Raw genomic sequence first — 25752 nt, 5'->3', positions numbered from 1 at the left:
CCCGAGCCCGCCCGCTACCAGCCAATCCCGCCCACCCTGGAGCAGGGAACAGCCGAAGGATCCCTTCCAGCGAGCTCAGCGCTGGGCAGGCGCCGAGACCCGACGTCCGACACCACGGCGAGCTGTTCGGAGGTTTTGTGCTCTCTCGGGCCGCGGGTCCTGAAGAAGGAAACCCTGGACCAAGAAACGCCAGCGCGACTCCCAGGGCTCAGAACAAAGAGCTCTCCAGGAGGGACTGTGGAGCGCTGTCACTGCCGGCCACTCAAGTCCTGCGACGTACGACCAGCCTCCTTGGGGGGTCACTTCAGGATAGTAACTCGGAGGGCTGTTGCTTTCTGTCCCTTTTCACATCTGAGGATTTGCAGGGACTCACGGCTTGACTCCGATGCCCGCCCCATACAGTCCACTGCCCAATAGCTTCCTCCCTGGTGTACCCACACCCCGATTTCCTGCCTTGTTCGATGCCCAAGAACTGTGGGTATCTGCGATAATCAAAAGCATGGGACAGGTGAACGGCTCTGAGAACCCCCAATGAGGTCCAGCCTCAGTCTGAAACTTCTTGCGCATGTTCCCACCAACCGCCATTTACCGTGCCTCTCGCCTCCCAACCCGAGACCTCCTGCCAGAGGTCCTGGCCGACAGGCGCTGTCCGGTTTACTGAGAGGCTATCATGGAACCAGCGCTAAAAGCTTTGCGCTGAATCCTTGCCACAGCTGTTACCCCAATATCAAAGATAAAGAAACTTTGGCTCAGAGAGGTTTGACTTGAGCTGGTTGACTTTGAGCTGGGTGACCCGCCCAAGGTCACCCACCTGGTGAGCTGCAGGGATTTGAAGTGAGGTAGTGTGACTCAAGAGCCTGGGCTTTTAACCATATACTACTGGCAATAAATGGAATAATGTCACTCAAATGAATGTTTCCCCCAAACAGAACCTCTGATTCTCAATGCAAAACTACAAGGAAAGTGTTATTAATCCCAAGGGAGCAACCTTCTCAAGGTCACATAGTGAGGAGAGGTTGCTAGGTGGGAGCAAGTTCCATGCCTCCTCCATCGGGTCTTCTCTGGAACCCGTGGGCCGTGTCAACTGACTGAACTACAATCTCAGGGCAGCACCCTGCCCTCCAACCTACCCCACTTCCTTGCCCACTGCAATTAAAATGTTTAACATTTAAGAAAATGGAAGCTGGGTGGGGTGGCACATGCCTAGATACCCAGTCAGTCAGAAGGCTGAGGCAGGAGAATGGCTTGATTCCAGGAGTTCAAGACCAGTCTGGGCAAGATAATTAGACCCCCATCTCAAAAATAAAAACGTGGGGGGGGGGGAAGAAGAGGAAAAAACAGAAAAGGGAGGCAACTTTACATCCAGGGAAATGTGTAGATTCTAAGGGTACCACTGGATGCATGTTAACAAATGTACACATCCGAGTCACATTTCATCACCCAAGAGTTCCCAGGAACCTCTTCTACCTCCCACAGGCAACTATGATTATGACCTCTATTATCAGGGATCAGTGTTGCCTGTACTTGAACTTCACCTACATGAAGTTGTTCAGCACACACTTTTGTTCCTGTTGGCTTCTTTTGCTCTGATCATTGATGTGTGGAGGAACCAACAAACGAACAGGCAGAGCAACAGAGGTGTAATACGTGAGGAGGTGCAGAGGCAGGTATTGGTCTAAGCCAGGAACCTGCCCCCTCCACCCCGTAGACCCTCATCCTAGGAGAGGCTGCCAAGATGAAGTTGGGACCAGAGCCACAGTAGGGGACCCAGGCCAAGAACCAGCAGAGCCAGACCCCAGACCTGGGATGGACAAGGATTCTCAGCCCCAGTAGGAGGGGCCTCAAGCTCCTCTCAGATCTTCTTAAGCCGGGGTCCAACTCTCTCCCTTCTGCTCCGAGGTGGGCACCTCGGAGACCAGAAAGTTGGGGAAAACCCAGCCAGACTGACGAGATGAACACAAGTACTCCCCACCCCTGCCCCCCAAGCAGCTTCAGCAAGGGAACATTCGCTGTGGGGGAGGAAACACAGCCATCCCACCCTTGCCACCTGCTCGGGGCTGGCACTCCAGCACCAACCAGCCCTCTTGGGCACAGGCAGCAGCCCACATGAGCCCCTGCTTTCTGGTACCAGTCTGCCATAGCATCCCTGGGCCGGGAGCATGCGGGTCCAGCCCTCTTCTTTCCCAAGTCTTTGTCTTGCTCTCGGTAGATCCTGTACCTTCACCCCCCACCGGGCCCTTCTCAGTGGGTAAAGGTAAAATGTGCTGGCGTTCTGGGCCCACGCAGGCTGGCAGCGGGGCAATCATCGTGATGAATCACACTGGCACCGCGGGCGCCCGGTCCTTGCCGAGGCGTCACTAATGAATTAGTTTCACCCTCAGTACGGGGCCTCTCAGCCTTCCCCTACTCCCCAGGAAGGCAGGAACCGAGCTCAGCAAAGAGAGTGCGAGGAGGAGCAGGTCTCTGACAGCTCCAGATACGGTCCCAGGCCATGCCCTCTGCCCACTCACCGCAAAAATACCCAGTGTGTAGGTCCTCCAGGTCCTGGGAACTGCCTCCCTGCTCCTAATCATGAGCGAGAACCATCATGCCCACCCCCAAATCTGTGTTTTTAAATGAATTTTTTTGAAATACAGAAAAGGTACAAAGCTCTCTGTGATAAACACCCCTGTGCTTGGTCTCCAGCGTTGACAATTGTTCACATTTTGTCATACTCGCTTTCAATCTCTTTCCTTTTAAATAAAAGAAAGAAAACAGCAACGTAACACAGAAGGCTCCTTTGATTTCCCCCTCCATGTCCCCACAGGCACCTCTGCCTCCTCCCCACTGACCCTGCCAAGGCCACTGGGATTCTTCCTTCCTGCTCTGGGGCCAGGACCACCGGCTGCTGAGACTTGAATAAGAATCAGGGAATATTAGCCTGGCCTCTTAGAAAGCGAGGGCTTGAGCCTGTTAGAGCCAATCACAAAATGTCAGAGCAGGGAGGGGGGCTTAGCTCTTCCCGCAGGCCACTGATTTAAATGTCTGTAAGAAGCTTGTCCCAGAAAAATGCATGGAGGCAGGTTCTCACCCAACAATGTGCCCTTTCCCCAGGTTCCTGGTCTCCTGGAAGTCTAGTCCAGTTCCCTCATCTGGCAAAAAGAAAAGCGATGATGTCCCTTTATACCACGGCCCCCTCCCCTTCTCTGCATCAGTCCAAACTTGAGTACCTTAAATCTTTCAGGTTTGTTCAGCAAACATTGAGCACCTGCTTCTAAGGCTAGGCACTGGGGATACAGTGATTATATTAATTATAAAACTGAACACTGCAGACAAAAATCCCAGCCTTTGTGGATTTATATTCCCGCCAGTGGAGATAATCAACAAAACCCACCAGTCCAGGGCTAATCAGGCTGTGGGGGACATAAGGCAAGGAGGAGAAAGGAGGCTGGGAGAGCTGCCCTTCAAAACTGAGTGGCCAGGGGAGGCCCCTTTGGGAGGACAGCATTGAGCCAAGATGAGAGAGGGGAGGTAAAGAGCCACTGAAGAAGTCTTGAGAGGGTGTGTTCCTGGCACAGGGGACTGCGGTGGGCAGGAGGGACTCAGGGTGGCCCTTGCAGCAAGAGGGAAGGTGGTAGCAGATGAGGTCAGAGAGGGAAAGTGAGGAGAGGGTGAGGAGGGGGAGTGGCGCATGGAGGCCGGTGGCCTTCCTGAAGACTTCAGCATTGAGGGTGAGGGGACTTTGAGCACAGTGCACGTGTCCTAACAAGAGCCTTTGGGCTCAGCTTCAGGAACAAGGCATGTGCGCATGCTGGGGAGGCCTCTGTGCAACCCGGGCCCCTCTCGTCTTGTTCCCTCCCACACGATAATGATAGTTGTCATTTACTGAGCACCTCCAGGTTGTCTAATTTACCCTTCATCACGGCTCTGCCAGGCAAGTACTGTATTCCCCACACTCCCACTCCACAGATGAGGAAACAGATTCAGAAGTTAAGTCACTCGATCGTCACCCAGCTGGTAGGAGGCTAAGCCATGATTCAAACCCAGACCATCTTATTGCGAAACCAGGGCTTTTTCTATTAGGTCTCAATGATCTTCTCAGCTAGGAGAAATTAAAGATACCACCTAGAGTGCCCCTGCCCTGCAAACAGCACAAACATGTCCGAGAGTGCCCTACTTGGAGTTTTGGATGTTGCTGGAGAAGTCGAGGGTGGCTGAGAGCCGTACCCCTCCCCTGCTCCATCCCAAGTCCCAGGGCTCAGTGTTTGCCTACCTGGGGGAGTGGGGGGTCCTGGAATCTGCCGGGCAAGGCTAGGAACCCCCAAGTAGGTCCAAGAGGACAGAACAAAAAGGTTCCCAAGTCCAAGGTCACCTTATGCCTGTGATCTGGGCTCAGGGTTCATCTCTTTACAAATTCCAGGCACTCTCGGGCCCACTTAGCCCCAGGACCTTCAGTGGGATGTGAAACTCACTGGCTGGCTTAGCCACTACCAATCTGCTTCTCCTACGCCACCCCCTTCCAGAAACCCGAGCCTACGTGTGGCTTGGGATCACATTCCTCTGGAAACCTAGCTCTGGGAACATGAGAGCTGGAGTAACAGAGGCCAAGGGAGTGTATGGAAGGGGAGAGGCCGCGTTGCTGCCCAAGGCCAAACCTCCATGCTACCGACAGGAACCTGATCATCCTGAGGGATCTGGTGAGCCCCAGGTTACAAACTGGATTCCAGGTGACGTCCCTTTCTCCTAGGAAGAACTCGCAGCCGTCATTGCCGGCAGCTGCCCTTATGTTACTGTCTTCCGAATCAGTGGCCAAGTACGGGAGGGATTGTTTACTCAGAGAATACAGACCCAGGTTCCAACCATGATGGCCAAGGACCCCTGGACTAGTCCCCCGCCCTCTGGCAGGGGCTGCTGAGGGTCACTGACTTCTTTTTTCTATCTTCCCTTTCTGAACACTGAGCAAAACTACTTTTCCCAGACCTGGGGGGTGGTCCCTTGGGACGAGCACTGGGTCAATCAGTGGACGTGGACAGAATTGAGACCGAAGCGTCAGTGTGCAATCTTCCATGTTCTTTTACCTTCTGCCATTTTAACAATGGAAAGGTACCTGGGCCCCTGAGTCATCACTCCGATAAGAGCTACCTGACCCACTTCAACTGTGACAAGAATACAAACTAAATGTTTAATGTGTTTAGTTGTTTAGACTTGGGGGCTGTTTGTTATAGAATCCACCTGGACTATCTAACATAATTCCTCTCAGTTCATCGGTTTCTTTCCAACCCAGGGCCTTTGCATATGTTGGTCCCTCTGCTTGGCTCACACTATCCTCTTTAGTGTCTTCTGCTAAAACCTCCCTGTCTCTGAGAATCCTTCCAGGATCCTCCAGAGTATGTCAAATCCCCACGGTATAGAAATTTGAGTGCCTATTTATTTTTCAATTATAATTAAATAATTAACTGTGGACTCTTTGATTGAAGGCTGTTTCCCCTATAGATGTGAATTAAAGAAGGATTGAAAGGGGCTGAGGTTGTGGCTCAGTGAAAGCGCTTGCCTCGAACCCAGTGTGAGGCACTGGGTTCCATTCTCAGCACCACATAAAAATAAATTTAAAAAATAAAGTTTTTTTTTTTTAAAGGATAGAGACTTTTCTCCTACATGTTCCTCTGGGGCCAACTAGCCACTGAGTAGCTCACCTTCTCTGCTAGTATTTTATTGTTGTTGTTTGTTTGTTTTTGGTGGGGTGGTTATTGATGGTCTTTTTCTGTGTTTTTTTTTTTCAGTACTAAGAATTGAACCCAGGGTGGTCTACCAGCTACACACCAGGGATGTTCTGAGTTACATCCCCAGCCACATCCTCAGGGATGTTCTGAGTTACATCCCCAGCCTTTTTTTTTTTTTTTGAGACAGGGTCTCACTAAGTTGCTCAGGCTGGCCCGGAACTTGTAACCCTCCTGCCTAGCCCCCCAGAGTGGCTGGAGGTTAAAGGCGTGTGTCACCAGGCCTGGTTTCACGCAATATTTTTAAAAATTCGAAATTAATATTAAAAAAATCACGATAAACAAAATATTAAGGTTTGAAATACAGACCAGATCCATACGGTATGAAGCCCTTACTCAAGGAGCGTGGGGTTAAGAAGAAACAGCAGTAATACTAACCCTGTTTTTCTTTAAAATGTTGAAGTTTTGTTCATCCTGAAGTTTTGGCATTCATTTTTATTTTTAAAAAATGATTGAATCAGGTGGTGGGGTTGTAGCTCAGTGGTAGAGGAGCCCCAGAATCAAATCCAAGACACACACACACACACACACACACACAGATTACATCAAACTATTACTTGATTATGAAGTTGCTGTTGTTTGCACTTTAAATATCATCCCTGGGGGGCAAGTGCCCTGCTCCCTTCACCCTAGTGCCAGGTCTTCCATGGGCACATCGCCCCTGCCCCTGAGGGATTAGCATGAAACAACAGGGAGATAAGGTTTTCTGATCATTTGAGATCATTTGCGGGTATTAACCATTGTTCTTCTAGACAATTTCCTTATATCCATTCTTCTCCATTCAGATGCTAAGTTGGCTCCCTCTGATTCCTGCTCTCCACGGGAAAACCAGAACAAAGAGTCAAACCCTTGGCTCTGAGTTGCAAAAGAGGCTTTGAAACCCAGAGCTGAGACTATAGCCCTACAAGAGCCGGGTTTTGAAAGAGAAATCTTTTTTGTCAGTCCAGAAGCCTTGCTTTGAACTTGAAGAGCAGACAGCTGATGCCCTAAGCCCTGGTGAAGGGAAGCCTGCGTCACCACAGAAGCAAAGATCCCACCCAAAAGCAGAGAGAGGCTTGACCTGCAGGTGGGAGAGAAGGGACAGTGTCACAACCCTCACACAGATGTGGGCCAAAGGGGGTCTAGGTGGCATGAGAGAAGCCCCTGGGTACACTTGAAGGATGCTGGGGTCAACGTGCACCTCCCTTAGCAGGTGTGTGGCCTGGGGACGGAGAGGCCTCAGTAGATGGAAGGTGAGCTAGCCACCTGCCCCCCGCCACCCCCGACTCCTTCCACACCAGTGTCACAAGGAGGAGAACCCAGAATTTCTTTTTTTTTTTTTTGTACTGGGGATTAAACCCAGGAGTGCTCAACCACTGAGCCCCATCTCAGTCCTTTTTCTTTTTTCTTTTGAGACAGGGTCTCTCGAAGTTGTTTAGGGGCTTGCTAAGTTGCTGAGGCTGGATTTGAACTTGGAATCCTCTTGCCTCTGCCACCTGAGTCGCTGGGATGACAGGATGCACCACAGCACCTGGCGAGAACCCAGAAATTTCTACTCCTCCAAAGTGGATGCAGGTATGGCCAGGAGCAGACTGGTGGACCGAAGGGGTGCACAGTTCTGGTTAGGCAGCTGCAGAGTTGATTGCATAACCCTGGCAAACAGAGGCCAAAGGTCATAGTGGCTTCTGGGCAGGTACAAGGAGGACAGGCGTGGATGACCAAAGGCCACAAAGATCACACAGGGAGGGATGCAAGCTCCATGGAAGTTGTGCAGCTTCCCAGGAAGAAGGGGCAGAACTCCTGAACGGACTGGATTTGAGTCCTTAACGGCAGAACTTTCATTCAAAGGAGACTGTATTGGGCTAGAAGTGTCTAGATTGATGAATCTGTGCTGTCAGTGACGGTCCCAGGTATCAGGAACTCGTAGCTGGGTCAGGCCTCTTAAGGACAGGTGTCTTCCCCATGTCTCACGAAGGGTCCTTCAGATCAGTAATCCCTGCCAGGTGTGTACAGCACTGGACTCACAGTCACACTCCAGGGCCATCTTAGTGATGGCCCCTATGTGGGAAGGACTTTTGAATGCTTTGGGCCTCCCAGCATCTGAAGCCCCTTCTTCTACTGGAGAGTCCCGCCTTCCAGCGCAGAAGCTGAAAACACTGGAAACTCACTTTCCCAGCATCCCTTGCAGGGTGGGTGCAGGCATGTGACCTGGGAGTCACTCCCCAACATACCCACCCTCAATTCTGAATTGGAAATCAGCACTGCCGAGAAGAAGAAGGACCATCTGGGATCCCTTCCGAGGACAAGTGACGGGGAAGCCTGGCATCTTCACCAGCCCAGGTCCATGGGGTGACTTTGGCCATGTTACTGGCTTGGGTACCCTCTAAGCTTTGTCCTTGGGTCCACCTGAAGACGATATAAGTGCCCAAAGTCCTTTTAATAAATTTCTCCTCTGCTTAAATTAGCCAAAGCTGGTTTCCGTGACTTGCAGGGAACTCTGATACCTAAGCAACTGTCACTCAGGCAGCCACATGTTCAGCCCCTCCCCCACCCACCCCCGCCCTCCCTTCCTCCCCCATCCTCAGGAACAAGTTTGGGTTCAGCAGCACCAGTCTTCTGTCCCAGGTGCCAGGCCCATGAGGAGAACGTGGCTTCACAAAAAAGGCTGTCATCACCCTCCCCCCCTGGGTCACTGGGCCCAAGGTGTCCTAGAGTTTGCCCCTAACACAGCTCCACCCCATCTGAGGTCAGGTAGGCCAGACAGGTGCCTGTCTTACCTGTTTACCTGGGGACCTCTGGAGGCACACTCACACACACTCACACAAACACACACATACACAGACACACACCAGCTCTCATACTCCTTCTTTAGCAAAAGAAAACAAAGTCCCCTTCTTACCATGGGCTACAGACGGGAAGCTTCCGGGGCCCCACTGCTGCCCACCCCAGACTCCCAGGCAACCGAGGTGAGGGGCGGATCCTCATGTTCAGAACAGAGAATGACAACGTGTGCTCACTCAGTAGAGTGGCTTTGGCCAAGTGGCTTTATCTCTCTGGCCCAGGATGACCTGGTTGTCACAAACGTCCTCCTAGGGGAGAGTTTATGACTCAGAGAACTCTCTTGTCAGAGCCTGCCTGCAGCAGCCCCTGCCAGGCCCCAGGTCGGGGCTTCCTGGGTCGGATTCCTCCTGTCCTTGTTGTTCCAGGGAACGATTCCTCAGGAATGGAGGGCTCTCCAGATGGTCAGAGAGGAAACGGGAGAAGCAATTCAGAGTTTCACCCACTCCATCTGTCTGTGCCCCAGCCCCACCAGCCCCAGCCTCCCCATGAGGGCTTCCCACCACCCCAGCCGCCTCCGGTTCCCGCAGACAGATGCCTTTAAACACCCCCACCGTCCACCCCCGGCCCCTGGGAGCCTTGTTCTCCCAGCTGGACAGCTGTCAGGCCCATGAGCTGATGGTTCTGTGTCATCATGTGACTCAGGCCAGATGGTACCTGTCAACATCAGCTGCCACAGTACCATGACGAGCTGCAGCCTCACACATGTCCCCGTGCGTCAGAGGTGGGTGCACCAGTCCCCACCCCTGCTGCCCTACCATCCTTCTGGACCCCACACCCACATCCCTGCCGTCAGCACCCCTCCCACCTGTGTCCCCAGCCCTCCTCCCCCAGAGGGAGGCCCTGCTGTGTTCTCACTGCAAGAGGTGAAGGCCCACAGAATATTCTGAGCACCTGGCAGGCGGTGGGAGCTGCAGAAAGGTTAATCATCCTCTCTGCATACCTAGAAAGCTCCCTGAAATATCTGTGGGAGGGGGAGGGAGCGCTCAGCAGCAGCTACGAGAGTCACCCGCCGGAAGGGGTGACTCTGATGAACACTCCAAGCTGGTTACTGGATAAAGGGACAGGCAGGCAGCTGCCAGCAGGGCCTGGCAGAGGGTGGCCTTAGGGACGGGGTGGCCAGGGCCGCCCGGTCAGGCTGTGCAGATTGATCACCCACCAGTGATCAGGGAGGTCTGCTCCCGGAGACAGAGGGGCCCATCCAGGGCCTCACAGGAGACAGAGGACAGACCTTATGACATCAGCAGTGTGGCTTGGTCAAGCTCCCATCCCATTTAGGCCTGTTCCCTCTGCTCCTGCCATAAAATAACTGTCCTGCTCAGTACTCTGAGTGTAGCATCTCGTGTCACCCTCAAGGCAGGGGCTGCTCTGAGCCCAGAAGCTCAGAATGGTTAAGTGACCAACTAGAGGTTGCATTGCTGGCTGTAGAACCTACCCGCAGGTTCTGGAGCACTGGGGTTTGAACCCTGGCTGACTCCAGAGCCCAGGCCTGGGACACCAGACGCTGCCACCCGCCTTGTCTTGGAGAGGAGAGCTCCCCGGTGGGGGGGCCAGGCTGCAGGCTCAAACCTCGGAGGTCCAAAGGGACGAGGCCACTGAAGAAGGAAGCCACAAGGCACACCCCACACCCGGCTCCTTTCTCAGAGCTGTCCCCAAGGGGCTGGCTGCTCCACTTCTTTCCGGACTGCTTGTCACTCATCTCTGAGCCATCACACCGCCCCCTCTAGGGCCTGCTGAGAAGCAGGAGCTCTCCTACACTCCCCTGAGGGCTCAGGGCAGGAGGGTGACGGGGCCAAACCCACGCAGCCAGCCAGTCCCTGTCTGGGGCTCAGTAGCCTGAAGAGCTTGGGGACCTGTAGGGACCCAGGTTGGAATGTGAAGTCCCTCAGGCCACCACAGGGAGCTGGCTGGAGTTGGTCAGAGGTGGGCAGGTGCCATGTGAGGGAGACCAGGAGGGCACGGTGCAGAGAAGAGGCACACCTGGGCACAGTAGGGGTCCTGCGGGGCCACAGCAGAGGCAGCTGGGCAAGGGGACACAGCAGGGTTCCGCTGCCAGCTGCAGAGGTGCAGGGAGCCGGGCTGACTGACTGACACCTTGGTCAGGGCGGGTGATGGTCAGAAGCCCACACCGGACACCTCCTCTGGCAGGCAGGGCTGTCCTTCCTCCGTGGAACGTTCACTAATTCCAAAGGTGCCAGGCGCTGTCCTGGGCTATGGAGTCTCAGCTGTGAACAGGACGGTCACTGTCTGTCCCCTTGTTGAGCTTCCTCATCGGAAGCGGGGTACGGAGAGGATCCCTAACATGGTCTTCAAGGCTTCCTGGAATTGGAGCCACCTGCCTTCCTTGTGGGAGCACCCACTTCTAGGCTCACTGTCCCCTGTCCCTGCCGTGCCTGGGGCTCATCCCCCTCCACTGTCCTCACCTGCACGCCCCACCTCCAGGGACGGCCCCACCCTCCCCTGGAGCCCTCCCCTCCTCCATGAGGATCTGCCCTAGTAACTCCATGCACCGTGGTCCCAGCAGAGGCCAGGGCAACTTGGAGGTCACCGATGCCCTACCAGATGCTGCCACTGTGGCCAGCCGGCCCCACGCCACCTCCTCATGTCTGCCTCTGAGATGGGGAGGTCCACACCCGCACCAGGCAGGGGCTCCAGGACTGCAGTCTCGGCCCCTCCTGGACCCTCTTCCTGGCACCCCATGTCCTGGGCCACCCGTCCTCACACAGCCCCCTGCTCTGGGTGGGCTCAGGCCTCATCGTGAGGTGGCCCAGCTCTCGTGACCTGGAAACCGGGCGCAGGACCATAGAACAGGGTGGGGCTGGGGACGTGTAACCAGGCTCCGGTGTCCCCGACACCATATCCCCTGTTGGCCAGGTAGAAGTAGGATGAGCAGGAAACTCGATCTGAGAGAGGACCTCTCCGGAAAGGAGAATCGGAAAGTGCGTGGGGTGGGGTGGGGTGGGAGGGGTGGCGTGTGTGTTGTGTCTCCTCTGCATACGCTTCTGGTTTTTGTGTGCCCCTGTCTGTGCATGCCTTTAGATCTTTGTGCACACACACGCATATGTGAGCGAGCATCTTGGCTCTTCATGTGAATCTTATGTCCACATATGTTCGTCCTGGGTGTCTGTGTGTGGTGGCCGAGTCTATATATTTGTCTGTTGACACATACGTGCCTGTGCATTTGCGGGAGCTGTCTCCGAGGGTCTGTGCCATTTTTATTTGCATTTGTGTGTTTGCAGTGGCAGTGTGGACTTGTGTCTTTGGGCAGGGAGGGGCTGTGGGATCCCCTCACTCCCACTGTCACTCTGCCATGGCCAAGTCATGGCTGGAGCCCAGCTCAGTCCCAGGGCTGGTGACTCACCCTCAGTGTTGAGGGTATGGGCCAGCAGGTCCCCACCCACAGTCTAAGGGGCTGTCGCTGGGTCCTGAGTCTGGCTGGGTTTGTAGCCCAGAGACTCTATGTCCTCGAATCCCCTCCTCCAATGCTGGAACCATCTGGGGCCACCCACAGCCCACATGGAGCCCCAGCTAGGTTGTGGACAGCCCCAGGCCTGCCACTCAGGACTGCACTGGGTATAGCTAGTATCCAGGGCCAGCAGAGCTGCTCCACAGACACCCACTCAGAAGCCTGCTGGGTGCAGGGACCCTGAGGGCCCCTCTGCACACCAGGCTGAGCAGCAGGGCACAGGGGCAGCCCTGGCCCTGGGCTGGTGTCATATGACCTCAGCAGCTCATGTACCCTCTCTGGATCCAGGCTCTTCATGTACAAAATAAGGGACTGGCAGGACCACAGCATTCAACTGTGTAGTTGCGCACTGCTCAAAGGCCCCTGGTTGAGGGGACAAAAGTGCTGAGAGCCGGCCCAGATCATGCCTTCGGGTCTGGAGGCCCCGGTGCCAGGCCGCAGCCTGTGGAGGAAGACATGTAAATATTTCCCACAGACGCTGGCTCAGAAGGGCCTCTGCTCAGGTGAGGCGCACCTCTGGTGAACGCCTTGTTCTCTTTCTTACAAAGGGGCTGCCTTGCTCCGGTCACTTGGTTGAAGGGAAAGAAGCCCCAACCCTTGGGATCAGCACCCCCATCCCGGGCCGGTGTCCAGTGCCCTTTCTTTTCAGACTTGCCTCCGTCTCAGAGACAGATCCTGCCACTCTCCCTTCCCTGCTACACCCTCTTCAGAAGCCATCCCTTGTGGGACCCAGGAGGGACGTGGAAGCTCTGTCCTAATCTTCACCCCTATTTTGTAGACCAGGTAGCCAAAACCTAGAGAAAGACAGCCACCTGCCTCTCGACTACCCCGCCCTCCTCCACCTCCCTCTCCCCGTCCCCTGGGGTCCTGCCATCCGCACTTAACCACAGGCAGCACAGAATGAAGCACCCCATCTGTTGAATCATGTGACTCACAAGTTCCAACTTGTGGAGCCCCTGACTCCAAATCCAGCGCTAGCCCCACCCCCACCTCCTGCACCCACTGCTCCCGGCTCCCCCCTCCCCTTCCAGCCACCCTGACAGTGACCATGACACTTCTCTCCTTCAGTGTTCTTTATTTCATCAGGAAAGTAGCTAGGGAGGCACTGTGGGGGAGGGGGTGGGGACGGGACAGAGGCTTGACTTCTGTCCTGTGGGGGTCCGTAAACCTGGGAGGAAAGAGCAGAGGCGAGGCCCTGACCCCTGGGAGGCCCCCCGATCACCCACCCCCACTCAGGGCTCAGGTTCCCAAAAGGTTGCTTGACCCGGGCTTGGGCACGGGCTGGCCCACACTGCCCCCTCACGCAGGGAGAGGTGCAGGTGGCTCGGGCCTTACCAGAGCCTCTGGCTCAGCTGGACGCCGGGTAGCGGCTGCTGTGAGGTGTGTCTCGGTAGAAGGGGTCAACTGAGGTCAGGGTTCTGCAGGGAGAGAGGAGGACAGTGGGAGACAGGGGCCGTGGGATCTGGGCCTTCTCTTCTGCGGGCCCCTCCCAGGGAGCCTGAGAGGACGCCAAGCCTGTCAGGGCGGCCAAGCCACAGACACTCGCTGCCTGCCAAGTCGGCCTTCTGTTGCGAAAGCATAGGTTTTGAGGAATTGAGCAGCAAGGAGTGACCGGAGAGGCAGAGCCTCCGTCCATTCATCTTTGGATGCATCTTCCACTGCCCCTGCCACCAAGGGCCACGCAGGGGCCAGGGCAGCAGCCGTGCAGAGGAGAGAGTCACTGGACAGAGGAGGGAAGGAGCCCAGGAGGGCAGGAGGACAGAGGCCAGGGGCCAGGATCAAGAGGAAATGGCCTCTCAGAGGGACAGACAGACAGACAAAGGCAGGTGTCCAGTGCCCTGGAGCTGGCCTGTAGCTGGCCGGGACGTGAGGAGGGGAGAGAACTGGGATGGGGGTGCTACCTTCCCACATGGGGGTGCAGGCGCCTCAGGCTCTCTGTGGGATTGGGAGTGGCCTCCATGCGAGTGACCGGCTGGTTGAGTGCATAGCCTCCCATCTTCTGAGGCTGGATGCTACCTCGAGTCCAGCCTTCCCGGTCCAGACCCTTGGGGATGTTCTCAAAGTACCTAGAGAGGAGGGGGCTCTTGTTGGCCTCCCACGGGCCTCTACTCACCTCCATGGCCTCTGCAGGAATCTCAGCCCTCGGATCCCTCAGGCCTCCTTGCCTCTGCCTGTGTCCCCTGCGCCTGGTCACTTGAAGCCCTTGTCCACGTGGAGAACTCTCCCTCAGGAAGCCTGCCCTCCCACCTCTGGGGGTGGGGGCGTCCTGCCTCACCTCTTCTCCCTGGGGTCCTGCTCTCCTCCCATCGAATCCCATGCTCACCGAGCCCTGAGCCAGGCTCTGAGGGTGTCAAGCCCTGCCCTTGAGCTCAGAAGAGGGGGTACAGATAGGTCAGTGTGGAAGTCAATATTTAATGCCTTGGGGGGTCCAGGTGCACAGGGTGGACCAGCGTGTGCCTGACACCTGGCAGGAGCCCAGGAGCAGGCAGGCGGGTGGACCAGCCCAAACTGCTGGATCCTTAGGAAGGGGACATCCACCTCCCCAAGGGCAGGCACATAGTGGCCCCTGACACCCTGAGTGAGCCTCTGCCCCTCCCCCTGGACTCCTTGGGAATTAGAGCAGCCATTTGCTCCAAATCTGAGCTGGCGTCTTGTCCCAAGGGGAGGGATTTAGCCCAGGGCTTCCAGCTCCATCTCTGGTCTCTGGGCAGGGCTTCCCCTCAGTGGGATAACACTCCTGCTGAAGCTGTCCCTGCCCTCACCTCTAGGTCCTCCCCCTGCCCCGGCCCGGCCCTCCTGACCCTCCTCCTCTCTCTCCTGCTCACACCCTGCCTGGCACTCAGGGCTCGGTGAGAACCTGACATGAACGGATCTGCGAGGTGTCTGGAGGCAGGAGAGGTGGCTTGAGGAGCAGGGCTGAGGGACACGTGTGACTGGATCAGGGGTCTGGAGAGGGGGAGCCTGAGAAGAGAGGGCATGGTGGGGCACTTGGAATACCGAGGTGTTGGGGGGACAATATGAATATGGATGCCACTTGGGTTTCCCGGCTCAGAGATTTTGTCCCCCAAATTACTCTTCCTTTATTCCACTCCTGTAAATGCCCTCTGTATGCAGTGCTGGCCCCGGGAGGCTCCCCCAGGGCGCCAGAGCCACCTCCTCCTGGAAGCCCTCCCTCATGCCTCTCTCCTGCCCAGGGAGCCCTGAGCCCATCCGCCAGGCACTGGAGGTAGTGTCTTAGTAGCTGCTCTTCCTGCTGACCCCTGTCCCGTGCCCACCAGCCACCAGCCAGCCTTCCACTGTCTTGCTCTGCATCTCTCAGAGAACTACCCTCAGGTTGCTGGAAGCTGCTTCACCTGAACAGAGAGACAACTAGCCTCTACTATTCCCTGTGACAGCCTGTAGCAGTGACTGCTAGACGTGGGGTATAAATACCCCCACTCTCTTGCCTTTGGGCTGGGAAAATTCCGAGCTGTGTGCTTTGTGCTGTTTTCCAGAGTTTCCCCATGGGGCAGCTGGCTTTCTAACATCCCCATTACTGGAAGCCTGCCCTCCCCTTCCACGTCCCCTTCCCCACCCACCCAGTAAAGTGCCTTGCTCTGGAATGCTTGGCTGAGCGTGTCTAGCAGAGCCTGCACTGATTCAGGGTTGCTCTTCTCCCCCAGGCTGTGAGCTCATTGCCAGTCCCAGCCCCAGTCTTCCGGTCCGTCAAATGGGTTTCAGCTTTGGGCTGGGAGGGGGGCCTCACCCTTGATTGTAGGTGGTCAGGTACCGGCTATCCCTGTCGGGGTCATAGGAGCTCCGGACATAGGTGGGGTTGTTAAGGCTGAATCCTGTGGGCTCCTGAACAAGAGGGGTAGACAGGGAGCTGTGGGGTCNGGGACGGGGAGGGCGGGCTGGGCGCAGCAGGCCTCACCTTGTTCCCCACGGCCTCGCGGCCCAGCAGGGCAACATTGGTCTGTTGCATCCGCTGTGGGGGCTGGAATGGACGGTGGCTCATGCTGCTGGGTTCCGGGCTGGGAGGGGGCACCTGCAGGGGGCAGGGCCACAAGAAGGCAGGCTGGGGTGGCCAGGCTGTAGCAGCGGGGTGGGAGGGGTGGTGGCGGAGGCACTTCCCCCTCCGGCCAATCTCATTTGCCTTGCGGGAACACACCTCTCCGTCCCAGCCCCGGGGCGCCACCCTCCCTCCTCCCCGAGGCCTGTGCTTCCCAGGCCTCTGAGCCTGGCCCCAACCCCAGCTCCTCCAGGAAACCTCCCTGTCACTCACTCTGGGGTTCAGGGTCCTTTCATTTGCTCTGCTGTAGCCTGTCTCCCGCTCAGAGCCTCTGGCCAGCACAGGCAGAAACTCATTTCCCTGGAGAGAGCAGAGCAGCTGTGGGCACTAGAGTGTGGCTGTCCCTCCCGCAACTCCCCAGAGCCACACTAACTGTCCCCACAGGTGTCCCTGACCTCCCTCGGTGCAGCTTACATGAGGGTGAGTCATGGGGAGGAAGTCCGACTTGGTGACACTCCGGTTTGAGAGGAGGACCTGGAGGGACCCACAGGAGGAGGGTCAGCTCAGCGCAGGAAGCCAGCCCCGTCCGTCCCCCCCACTCAGCCTCCTTGTCCCCACTGGCTGAACACGCAGCAAGACTCGGCACCAATGGGGACTGCTGGGATGACTGAGGAAAGGCAAAAGTTGGGGGAGGAGGGGGAGGACATGTCCCTGAATGGGACCCAGCAGGAAGGCTCTTGTCTGAACCTGGCGGTGCCCTTGTGCCTCCCTGGACCTCAGTCTTTCCATCTATAAGACGGGACCAGAGACGATTTCACCCAGGCTCCTTCACCTTGTGTTGGAACCCAGGGCTGCAGCTCATGGTTTTTTGAAAAACTAGAAACGCCCCGGGGGCAGGGGAGGGCCTCCATCCCCCTGAGACGCCAGCAGAGAACTCACAGGGTCCCCGGGCCTGGCCTGGGAAGGCGGAGGAAAGACCGTCGGGCTTTTGGCCGCGTCCTCGGTGAAGCCCGTCTCCTCCTTGGCACCGATTGATTTCTTCTGCAGGAGATCTGGAGAGACAAGTCCCCGTGGGGCCTGGGTGACCTCCCCACTATGGCCTCTGAGGCTCAAATCCCGGCAGGAGGAAGTTGAGAAGGGAGGACACGGGGGTCCATGAGCTCCAGGGTCCATCCAGAGAACAAGAGAGGAAGGCCGAAGGAAGGGGCAGTGCTGAGGGCAGCAGCCAGCTCTGGTCAGGCCCAGGACACTGAGGTCAGCCCGGGTCGGGGGACAGTTCCCTCAAGCCACCTACCTATTTGTTCTTCTTTCTTCTGCTGGTGGCTTCTGAGACCTAGGCCAGCACCAGATCGCCCTCGGTGGTCTCTCTCGGGGCTGGGGGATGGAGGTGGGGGGTGGAGGTGGGGGGATGGAGGTGGGCTACGGGGCAGACTGGCTCAGACTCGGGCATACCTGGCTGCATGGACGGCTCCTTGAGGTACTTGGAATTGTACTCAGAAGTCATGAAGCGTGGGCCCTGGAACACAGGGTGGAACATTGGGGGACACAAGGCAGACCAGGGCACAGTGGCTTTGGGTGGCAGTGGCACTAGCTTTTGGGTTGTGTGTGCTCCCGTGGGCCTGGGAGGGGAGCGCGTGAATAGCTCATGGGCCATCAATCTTTCCCTGACAGTGCACCAAGGTGTCTGAGATCTTCCCTGTTCCAACCATCACTAAGTCCCATACCACCCTCAACTTCCGGAAATGAGCCTCCAGGGACCCCGAGGGCAGGAAGGCTGCGAAGGGAGGAGAGAGGCTGAGGGTTCAGGGCACAGGTGGGGCCAGGGAGAGGAGGGGACCGGGATCATCACTGTGAGGCTGTGTTGGAAATGTCGAGTCACGAATCCTTTGTCTCTTGCTGCCTGAGCCCATAGGTGACCAACTTGGGGCCAACTCCATGGTGACCAGAGCAGCACTCCCCCGCAGGGGCAAGGAGGGGCGGGGCCTCCTCTCCCAGCCCCGCAGCCCAGGCAGGGCCCGTCCACTCAGTCCACTCACATATCGCGAGTTCTCCCAACCCGAGGAGCCCCTGCCCTGCTGCTGGTGGAGCAGGGGGACGTCCTTGGGCTCCAGCCCTGTGAGAGACTGGGCTCCATGATCCTGGGTGTCAAAATGGACCTTCCTGACCTGGAGGAGGGAACACCAATGAACTTCCCGGGCAGGTGAGGGGCTGGCCATCACTTCCTGACCCTGATTCTGCCCGACACCTGCAGAGTTCCTGCTGGCAGCCAGAAAGACCCCTTATAACGAGCCAGGTGTCCATCCTCCCCTCAGAGCCTGCAGCATTGCTATCACACTCACTGAGCCCCACGTCCTGACAGCAGCCCACAGGGCCTTTGCACCTGCTGTTGTCACTGCCTGGAACACTTCCCTCGGATGGCAGCAACTGGAGAAGCACCAGCCTCCCTCAAGTCTTTCCAGTGTCTAGTACCAAGCTGTCCCAAGTCCTTCCCTCCTGCTTTCTCCCTTCTCCCCTGCTGGATGCCCCCTGCTCTCATCACCTTCCAATAGAAAAGAGATGCTCAGGGCTGGGGGTGGGGCTCAGGGTTAGAGCCTGGCCTAGCACAATGGAGGCCCTGCGCTCCATCCCCAGCAGCACGCACACGCACACACATGCACACGCACACGCACACGTGCAATAGTGATGATCAGGATAGATTGGTTGGTAGACAAATGGATAAGTGCTCAGGTGCTAGGTGGTCATGGTGGTGACATGAGCGATGATAAAGTGACTTTAGACACAAACAATATGGGGTGATAAGGACAATGGACCATGGTGGAGCCTGAGGGTGGTGGCGGGGGCTTGGACAGGTGGAGGGGATGCTGGTGATGATCAGGACAGAGGTGGGGATGGTGACAGAAGGAGGGAAGTGGAGGGATGAGGTCTTGTCAGTGCTGTCCCTGCCTTCTGGAAGGACCACCCAGCCTCCCGAGCCTGTGGGCCTCTCCGCTCGGAGCTCTGCCGCCTCCTGGCCTTGGCCGGGCACTGACCTCCTTAGTGAGGAGACCTGCGTTGGGCTTCTCGCGCCCGTAGGCAGAGGTCGTCTGGTACATGTTCCAGGGTAGTGGTTGCGTGCCATCAGGCACCTCCAGGGGACAGTAACTCTGACTGGTCACGGACTGGAAGTTGCTCCGGGCTTGTTCCCTGGCAGGGGACACAAGCGGAAGCTAGGCCCCCCACGGCCCCCTGCTCTGGTTCTTTGGAGGCTGGGTTGCTGAGGCCCAGAAGCTTCTCCCTCCCTCAGCCCTCTCCCAGGCACCCTACAAACATGCTGGGACCCACGCTGGGCACCAGGCCTCGGCCTGGCAAGGCTGAGTTCCCGTCCTGGGAGCCCGGAGCGGTTCGATTTGCTCTGACATTCCCAAGAGCTAAGTCCAGCCAGGCAGGAGTGGGAGAGGGAGTCGAGCCGACGTACCCCATGGCGGGGCTGTCCAGGGTATCCAGGTGGGGCTGGTAGGAGACCACAGGCCGGTAGTTTGATTTGTAGCCAGTGCCTACATGGCTGCCCATCCGGGGCTTAAATTCCTCCCGACCTGCCGGGGTGGATGAGAGAGACAGGTCAGCAGAGTGGGGGAGGAGGGGGCAGGGCTTCTAGGCAGGACCAGTATAGCATCCCCTAGGAGCCCAGGGTCACTGTGACAGGGGAAGCCTCAGTGTGACCGAAGCTGGCCCTTCAGGTCTGTGAGAACAGCAAATGGGGTGGGGTCAGGTCAGCGCGGCAGAATCACCCTGTCAGAACGACCAGGAAGGGTCCTCGGAGGGTTCAGGGGATGGATCGATTCAGGGTAGACGGTGGCTCTGCAGTGTGACTCGCCCACGGGCCGTTCCTCTCTTTGAGGACCCCTGCCTTCCTCCCCACTGTCCTGGAGGGGCTCCTGCACTCACCATAGGCTGTGCAGTAACTGGTGGCGTAGAATTTCAGGGGGTCCGTGCAGCCCCCCGAGCTCATCTTCACATAAGGAGACACAACACCCAAAGGGAGTTTTCCCATCATGATGCTGTAGGGCAGGGCCCCTGAGGGCCTAGGAAGGGACACAGGAGCCCCTCGTCAGTCCCCAGTCCAGACCGGGAAGACAGGCCCCCAGAGCTGACCCCTTTTCCCGGGCCTCAACCTCCCTCTGACACCCACACCCCAAATGGAGAAAAAGCAGAGCTCATCGGCTCTTGTTCCCTGTTCCATCTTCCCAACACCTAATGATCAACTCTTCCCATTCCCATCTTACAAGCCGGGAAACCCATTCTAAGGAACGAGGGATCTGGCCATAATCGGTGGCCGCGCCAGGATTCAGACCTGGGCTTGTGACTCCAGGCCCCTGAAGTCATCCCTCATCTGCGGGAATCCTGGGCCACCCCAGCTCCGACACTCACCGCCAGGCCCACCTACCTCCTTGGCTCCCCTTCAGCTCCCTGGCCTTGCCCACCATCCACTGGAAGTTGGCCCTGCTCTCCTGGGGTGAGCAGTAGTGGGCCCCACCCTCACCTGCCCTTCACAGTGGTTCTGAGGTCCACAGAGGCCACAGGAGGCAGGAGCCGCTGCAGAGAGGCTGGGCCCTCCTGGAGTTGGCCAAGCCAGGAGTAACAGAGGGTTTCCTAGCAACCGGTGCCTGGCAACAGTGTTCCCACGCCTCTGAAGCCCTTCTAGGGCCAGGGCCCACTGAGGGGCTGACTTGGCCAGGAGGAGAAGGCCAGGAGCTGAGCAGAGCTCAGGGCCCCACCTCCAGCCTCCTGCACAAGGCCGGGAAGAGTTGCTGTCTGAGTGACAAGAAATAAAAGATAATCCCGAACAATCACTGCCATTATTGAGTGCCCACTTCTGGCCAGACACTTTACATCCTTTATCTCCATCCTCCATGCTCTTCTAGGGCTATTATTACCCTATTTTCACAGGGGGAACACGAGGCTTAGACGCGCAGAGAGGCTTGACGGGCCGGAGATCCCACAATCAGAAAATAATGCGGTTGAGAATCAGGTGTAGGTGGATCTGGATCCCACTCCTTATGCTTCTCAGTAAATTAATGTTTACTATGTTCTGCTGGAAGCCAAGTCTGGGCTAAGCCCTTTTATACACATTACCCCATGCAGTCCCCAAAACCACCCTGTGAACTGGGTACTTACCGCAAGGCCCACAAACCACAGCAGCCGTTTTAAAAGTGTGGTTCAAACCCGATCTGTCAACTTTGATGAGGCGCTTATTATCCTCCTGACGCCCCCACTTCCCCGTCTTAACCAAGAATGTGACTGTACCCACTTCCCCCGAGCTGTTGGCAGATTAATGAGCACATGGATTCAGCACCTGGCTGAGGTGAATGGAGGTAATAACAACCTTCCTGCCCACCGGGGTTCAAACAGAGCATTTCACCAGCTCCATGGCTCCATGGCTCGTGACGGCCCTCACCTCAAGTTGGCATGCAGGCTTACCAATGTTGTCACAATTAGATCTCTGGGAGGGGAGGAGAAGGCGCTGATTTGTAACATTTGCTGATAACTTCTGGGGTGTAAATACTTCCACTGTGGCTACTTTCAAACCACTAATGTGATGTCATTGAACCAGGGCTTGCGAAGCAGTCTCAACACCGTACAGTATTTCTGCCTTACAGATCCAACAGACGTGAGCAACCTTGAAGGCACAAATACTAAAAAATGTACTGACATAATTAGGAAGCCAGGAGTCTTAAGTATGTCTTACCTGTATTTTTAGTATAATTCATTATATTGTAACTTTAATCTCTATCAATGGAGTATTGGTGCAGGTTGTGCCTCAGTTTCCCATTCTGGAGAATGAGAGTAATAATGGTATCTACCTTCAGTTTGTAGCACTAATGAAGCACCTAGCCGGGCGCAGTGGCACACACCTGTAATCCCAGGGCTCAGGGGCTGAGGCAGGAGGATCAAGAGTTCAAAGCCAGCCTCAGCAACAGCGAAGCCCTAAGCAACTCAGTGAGACCTGGTCTCTAAATAAGATATAAAATAGGGCTGGGGATGTGACTCTGTGGTCGAGTGCCTCTGAGTTCAATCCCCTGTACGCCCTCCTCAGCCCCAAGATGAAGTATCTGGCCTAGCACCTGCACATAGTGAGTGCCATCTAAGAGTTAGGGACAGGCCCTAGGAGGAAGCAGTCCCAGGGCTCCCTGCCTGTTAGGCAGAGTTGGGCCCATGGGTTATAGACAGGCACCTGCCATCAGGGAACTCACAGGCTAAGGGGATCCCAGACACAGTGTAATGTGGGGAAGGAGTCCGACTCCAAAGCCTGAGCTCAAAACCTGCTTGTGCTGCAGGGGTTTTTTGTCTCTGGGCACATGTAGACAGAGCTTAACAAGCCTACTTGGCAGGGTCACTGGCGGATTTGAAATGCCCTAGGCATCGAGTCCGGCAGTAGGAGACATGCACAGGTGGAGAGCAGGGAAAGCCAGCAAGGTGCACAGAGGGGCACCCTGTGCTGGGAGGTGACTGGTCCTATGAGGCTGGAGGATGGAGAGGCTGGCTCCGCAGGGAGAAGCAGCCCCACGGAGGCCGCGGCCATGTCTCCTTTTAGCAGGGCCGAAGGAGCAGACAATAAATTTTCCTTAGGGCGTTTTGGGCTGCTGGAGCTGACGAAGGACTTGGGCAGGGGTCCAAGGAGGGGGCTGCCCGCTGGGTCTGCGCTCTGCTGCGGTCCGGCAGCGGCCGGTAGTCCCCGCGGCCTGTGGTTTTTAGCTGTGTGGCGACACCTAGTGACCATAATTCGGAACTGCAGGCTATGCCGCAGGTGTAGCCCTGATAAGGCGGGGGTGGGGCTCGGGGCGGGGCTCCAGGAGGGGGCGGGGCGGCTGGTGGCCCAGGTCGCAGCGCTCAGCCCCTCTCAACTCACCAAGCAGAAGGGGCAGGGCTGGAGCCCCCGGGGAGCAGGAGTCTCGGGGCTGCCCACCTGGACGCAGGTCCTAGCTGGGTGATTTGGGGGCTTCTCACCTGTGGGCCTCGGTTCTGTCTGTACCGTGAAGGTACAGACTACCAACAATCCTTCCAGATCTGAGTGTAAGTTGGAAAATCGGGGCCCACCGCACGCCACTGCCTTCCCATAACTGTCCCCATTTATGAAACTCTTCCTCTGTGTCAAATGTGCGCCTTTTCACTACGAGATGATTGTTATGACGACCTCCTTACCTGTGGGGAAACAGCCTGAGGCCTCGCAGGTGGGAAGGAGTGGAGCTGGGTCCACACCCAACTTCCACGCGGGGAATTTGTGCCGGGCCTGCGGGGACAGGCTGGCAAGCTCTCTGCCAAGTGCAGGGACAGCCGCAGAGAGCTCTAAGGCCACTTGGTCCAGCTCAGTGATTTTACAAAGAGATGGACTGCACTGGCCAGACAGACCAGCTCCTTCCCTTTTCCCGGGTAAGAAGATGGGCTAACACACCAGCCTCTGCCTCCCCTCTGAAGCCTGGGGTCAAAGCTTAGGGACCCAGTGAGGGGGCATCTTGGGCACTCAGGCTCATAGACCTCCTTAGCTGGGACAAACGGGGTCAGACCCTCCAAGGCCAGAATGTACCACCCCGAGTCCTGAACTGACACAGATGTCTATGCTCTGGACTCTGGGCAGTGTGGGCTGCGGGCCCCTAAGGATAAGGAACTGGAGCAGATGAGAGAGCACCCCCCAAGCACATGTTGTTTTGCTTTGGCTGATGTTTATCTTTATGGCCGTCTCAGAGGGCAGAACTGGGGCTCTCGTCCAAAAGAGATAGGTCAGCTTAATGGAGGGAAAAGCTTCCTAACACACCAAACCCAGAATAGGCTGCCCTTGGGGAAGTGAGTTCCCTGTCCCAAGAGGCGTTCAGTGAAGCATCACAGGATGTCGGTAACAGCAGCCTCTCTCAGGCTTACTGGGTGCCAGGCACTGTCCAAGCACTTCCCACACTTAAATCTCTACACTCCCATGTGGTGGGGAGGACCAGCATCTCCATCTTATGGATGAAGGAACTAAGACACAGAGAGACTGTGTGCTTTGTCCAGGGTGGCACAGCTAGTAAGAGGAGGGGCTGCTATTTGAACCAGGCATCCTGGCTCCAAAGGCCATGTTGCTGACCATTTTGATGTGGCTTCACAAGTTAAGCCGAAGGTTCTCCTAGCTGTTTTCAAAATTTGACCTTCAATGACAAAAAAATCCTTAAAAAAATAAACCTCCTCCTTCCTGTGATCTCTCCCATTCCTAGCTCCTTGATCTGTACCAGTCACTGCTGGGCCAAAAATCCATAGAAGAAAAGATTTGAAATCCTCCACATTGGCCGAGATGACTGAGAATGGGAAGCGGGCCCTGGATGCAGCTGGAGAGTGGGGCCCAGGAGGCTGCTATGGTCAGCGAGGGGACTTCATTATACTCAGGCTTTTGAGATTGGAGCAAGCACAAAGAGAATTTTTTTACTGGCTTCAGATGCGCCCCCCGGAAAGGAGGGATTGGGGGGATGAGATGGGAGTTGGATAGGATCAGGTCTTGACCCAGAAACAGCCTAGATGCTCATGTGCTGGGCGAGCTGACGTCATCTTTCTGAGCCTCTTCTAGAACTTTGGTTTGAGGTCTAGCTGTGGCACAGATAGTGCTATATGACCTTTCTTTTCTTTTTCTTTCTTTTTTTAAGACTTTATTCTCTAGCATTTCTGTTTAATTTAAAGACTTAGGGTTTTTTTTTTTTTAAGTTGTTGATGGACCTTTACTTTTATTTATTTATATGTGGTGCTGAGAATCGAACTCAGTGGCTCACACATGCTATACTACCACTGAGCCACAACCCCAGCCCCTGTGTGACCTCTCTGGTCCTGCTGTTTTTGAAGAGATTCCGTTGAGCCAGAATAGGATTTGGCTTATTTTAGTTTGGGTTGTGTAGTTTGGCCTTGAAATGAGGGTTGGCTCCCCGTCTTGTCTCCCTACCCCTCACAATCTGTGAGATAGCGGGACCCAGCCTATCCCCTTCCAAGGTCCTTCTGTCGCCTGTTACAGAGGAGTGTGGAGGGGGATCTGCTAACCCAGCCCACAGCCCACACTCAGCCTGGCCTTCTGGGACAGGAGGGACCTGCCCTGGCAGTTCCTCCCAGCCCAGCCGCCAGCAGTATTCACGGAGAACACGAGTGTCCTTGGAACAGAGTACATCATACCCTTCAACTGCCGATGGGAACATTGTTTCCAATCCCAGATTCTTCTGAGGTCACCTGACAACCCTAGCCCAGGCCAGGGACCTCTTCTCTGTGACCACCCAGCTCTTGGCTGCTCGCCTGACCCTCCCCGGGGAGCACTTTGAAGCTGTGCATATTCTAAGGGGCTCATATGGGAAGCACCGACTGGGGCCCTGTTTCCTGGTACCTCGATTCCTTGTGATAATGGGGACGGCTGCTCCCTGGGCCGGTGTGAGGGAAATGAGGACGCCAAGAAGATGCTCAGGGTCACAGCCGCATGGTGGGGCCCTGGGAGCGGTGGGTGATATGATAATGGGTGTGCAGATCAGGTCCAGGGAGTGGTCAGGGCCAGGTGATGTCTGGGCGCCCTGTTGCCCCACTGGGACTAGCGAGCCTTGGTGAGGTGGGAGCTACAAGGCCTGGGACCTCTAAAAAGTGCTTGGGGGCTCTATTCACTGTGACATCACCACCAGGAACTGAAATCGCCCGGGGCTAATGGCCTAAGTCCATTCTCTTTCCCTGTCCCTCTCCTCTGTCTCCCTGTC

General features: G+C 56.3%; 1 protein-coding gene across 3 annotated transcripts; it reads right to left on the bottom strand.

Annotated features, from left to right (window-relative positions):
- Positions 1-13094: 13094 nt before the first annotated feature.
- Ppp1r32 (protein phosphatase 1 regulatory subunit 32) lies at positions 13095-20719 on the bottom strand. 3 transcript variants are annotated; one of them, XM_048788946.1, is made up of 14 exons: positions 20454-20719; positions 19955-20091; positions 19485-19602; positions 19060-19213; positions 18067-18195; positions 17483-17546; positions 17009-17082; positions 16505-16564; positions 16304-16390; positions 15953-16066; positions 15785-15879; positions 13941-14105; positions 13375-13457; positions 13095-13207 (listed from the first exon to the last, which is right to left on the bottom strand). In XM_048788946.1, exons 2-13 carry the CDS (start codon positions 20061-20063, stop codon positions 13388-13390), a joined length of 1239 nt encoding a protein of 412 aa, XP_048644903.1. In that variant the 5' UTR covers positions 20064-20091; positions 20454-20719; the 3' UTR covers positions 13095-13207; positions 13375-13387. The 3 variants fall into 3 exon arrangements, with proteins under 3 accessions (XP_048644903.1, XP_048644902.1, XP_015332785.1); XM_048788945.1 differs by having other exon boundaries at positions 16970-17082; positions 20550-20715; XM_015477299.2 differs by having other exon boundaries at positions 16970-17082; positions 20454-20714.
- Between the last annotated feature and the right edge of the window lie 5033 nt (positions 20720-25752).

Source organism: Marmota marmota, unplaced genomic scaffold, assembly GCF_001458135.2.
Source record: "Marmota marmota marmota unplaced genomic scaffold, marMar, whole genome shotgun sequence".
Classification (NCBI taxonomy): domain Eukaryota; kingdom Metazoa; phylum Chordata; class Mammalia; order Rodentia; family Sciuridae; genus Marmota; species Marmota marmota.
This window is presented reverse-complemented; position numbering and strand designations above follow the sequence as displayed.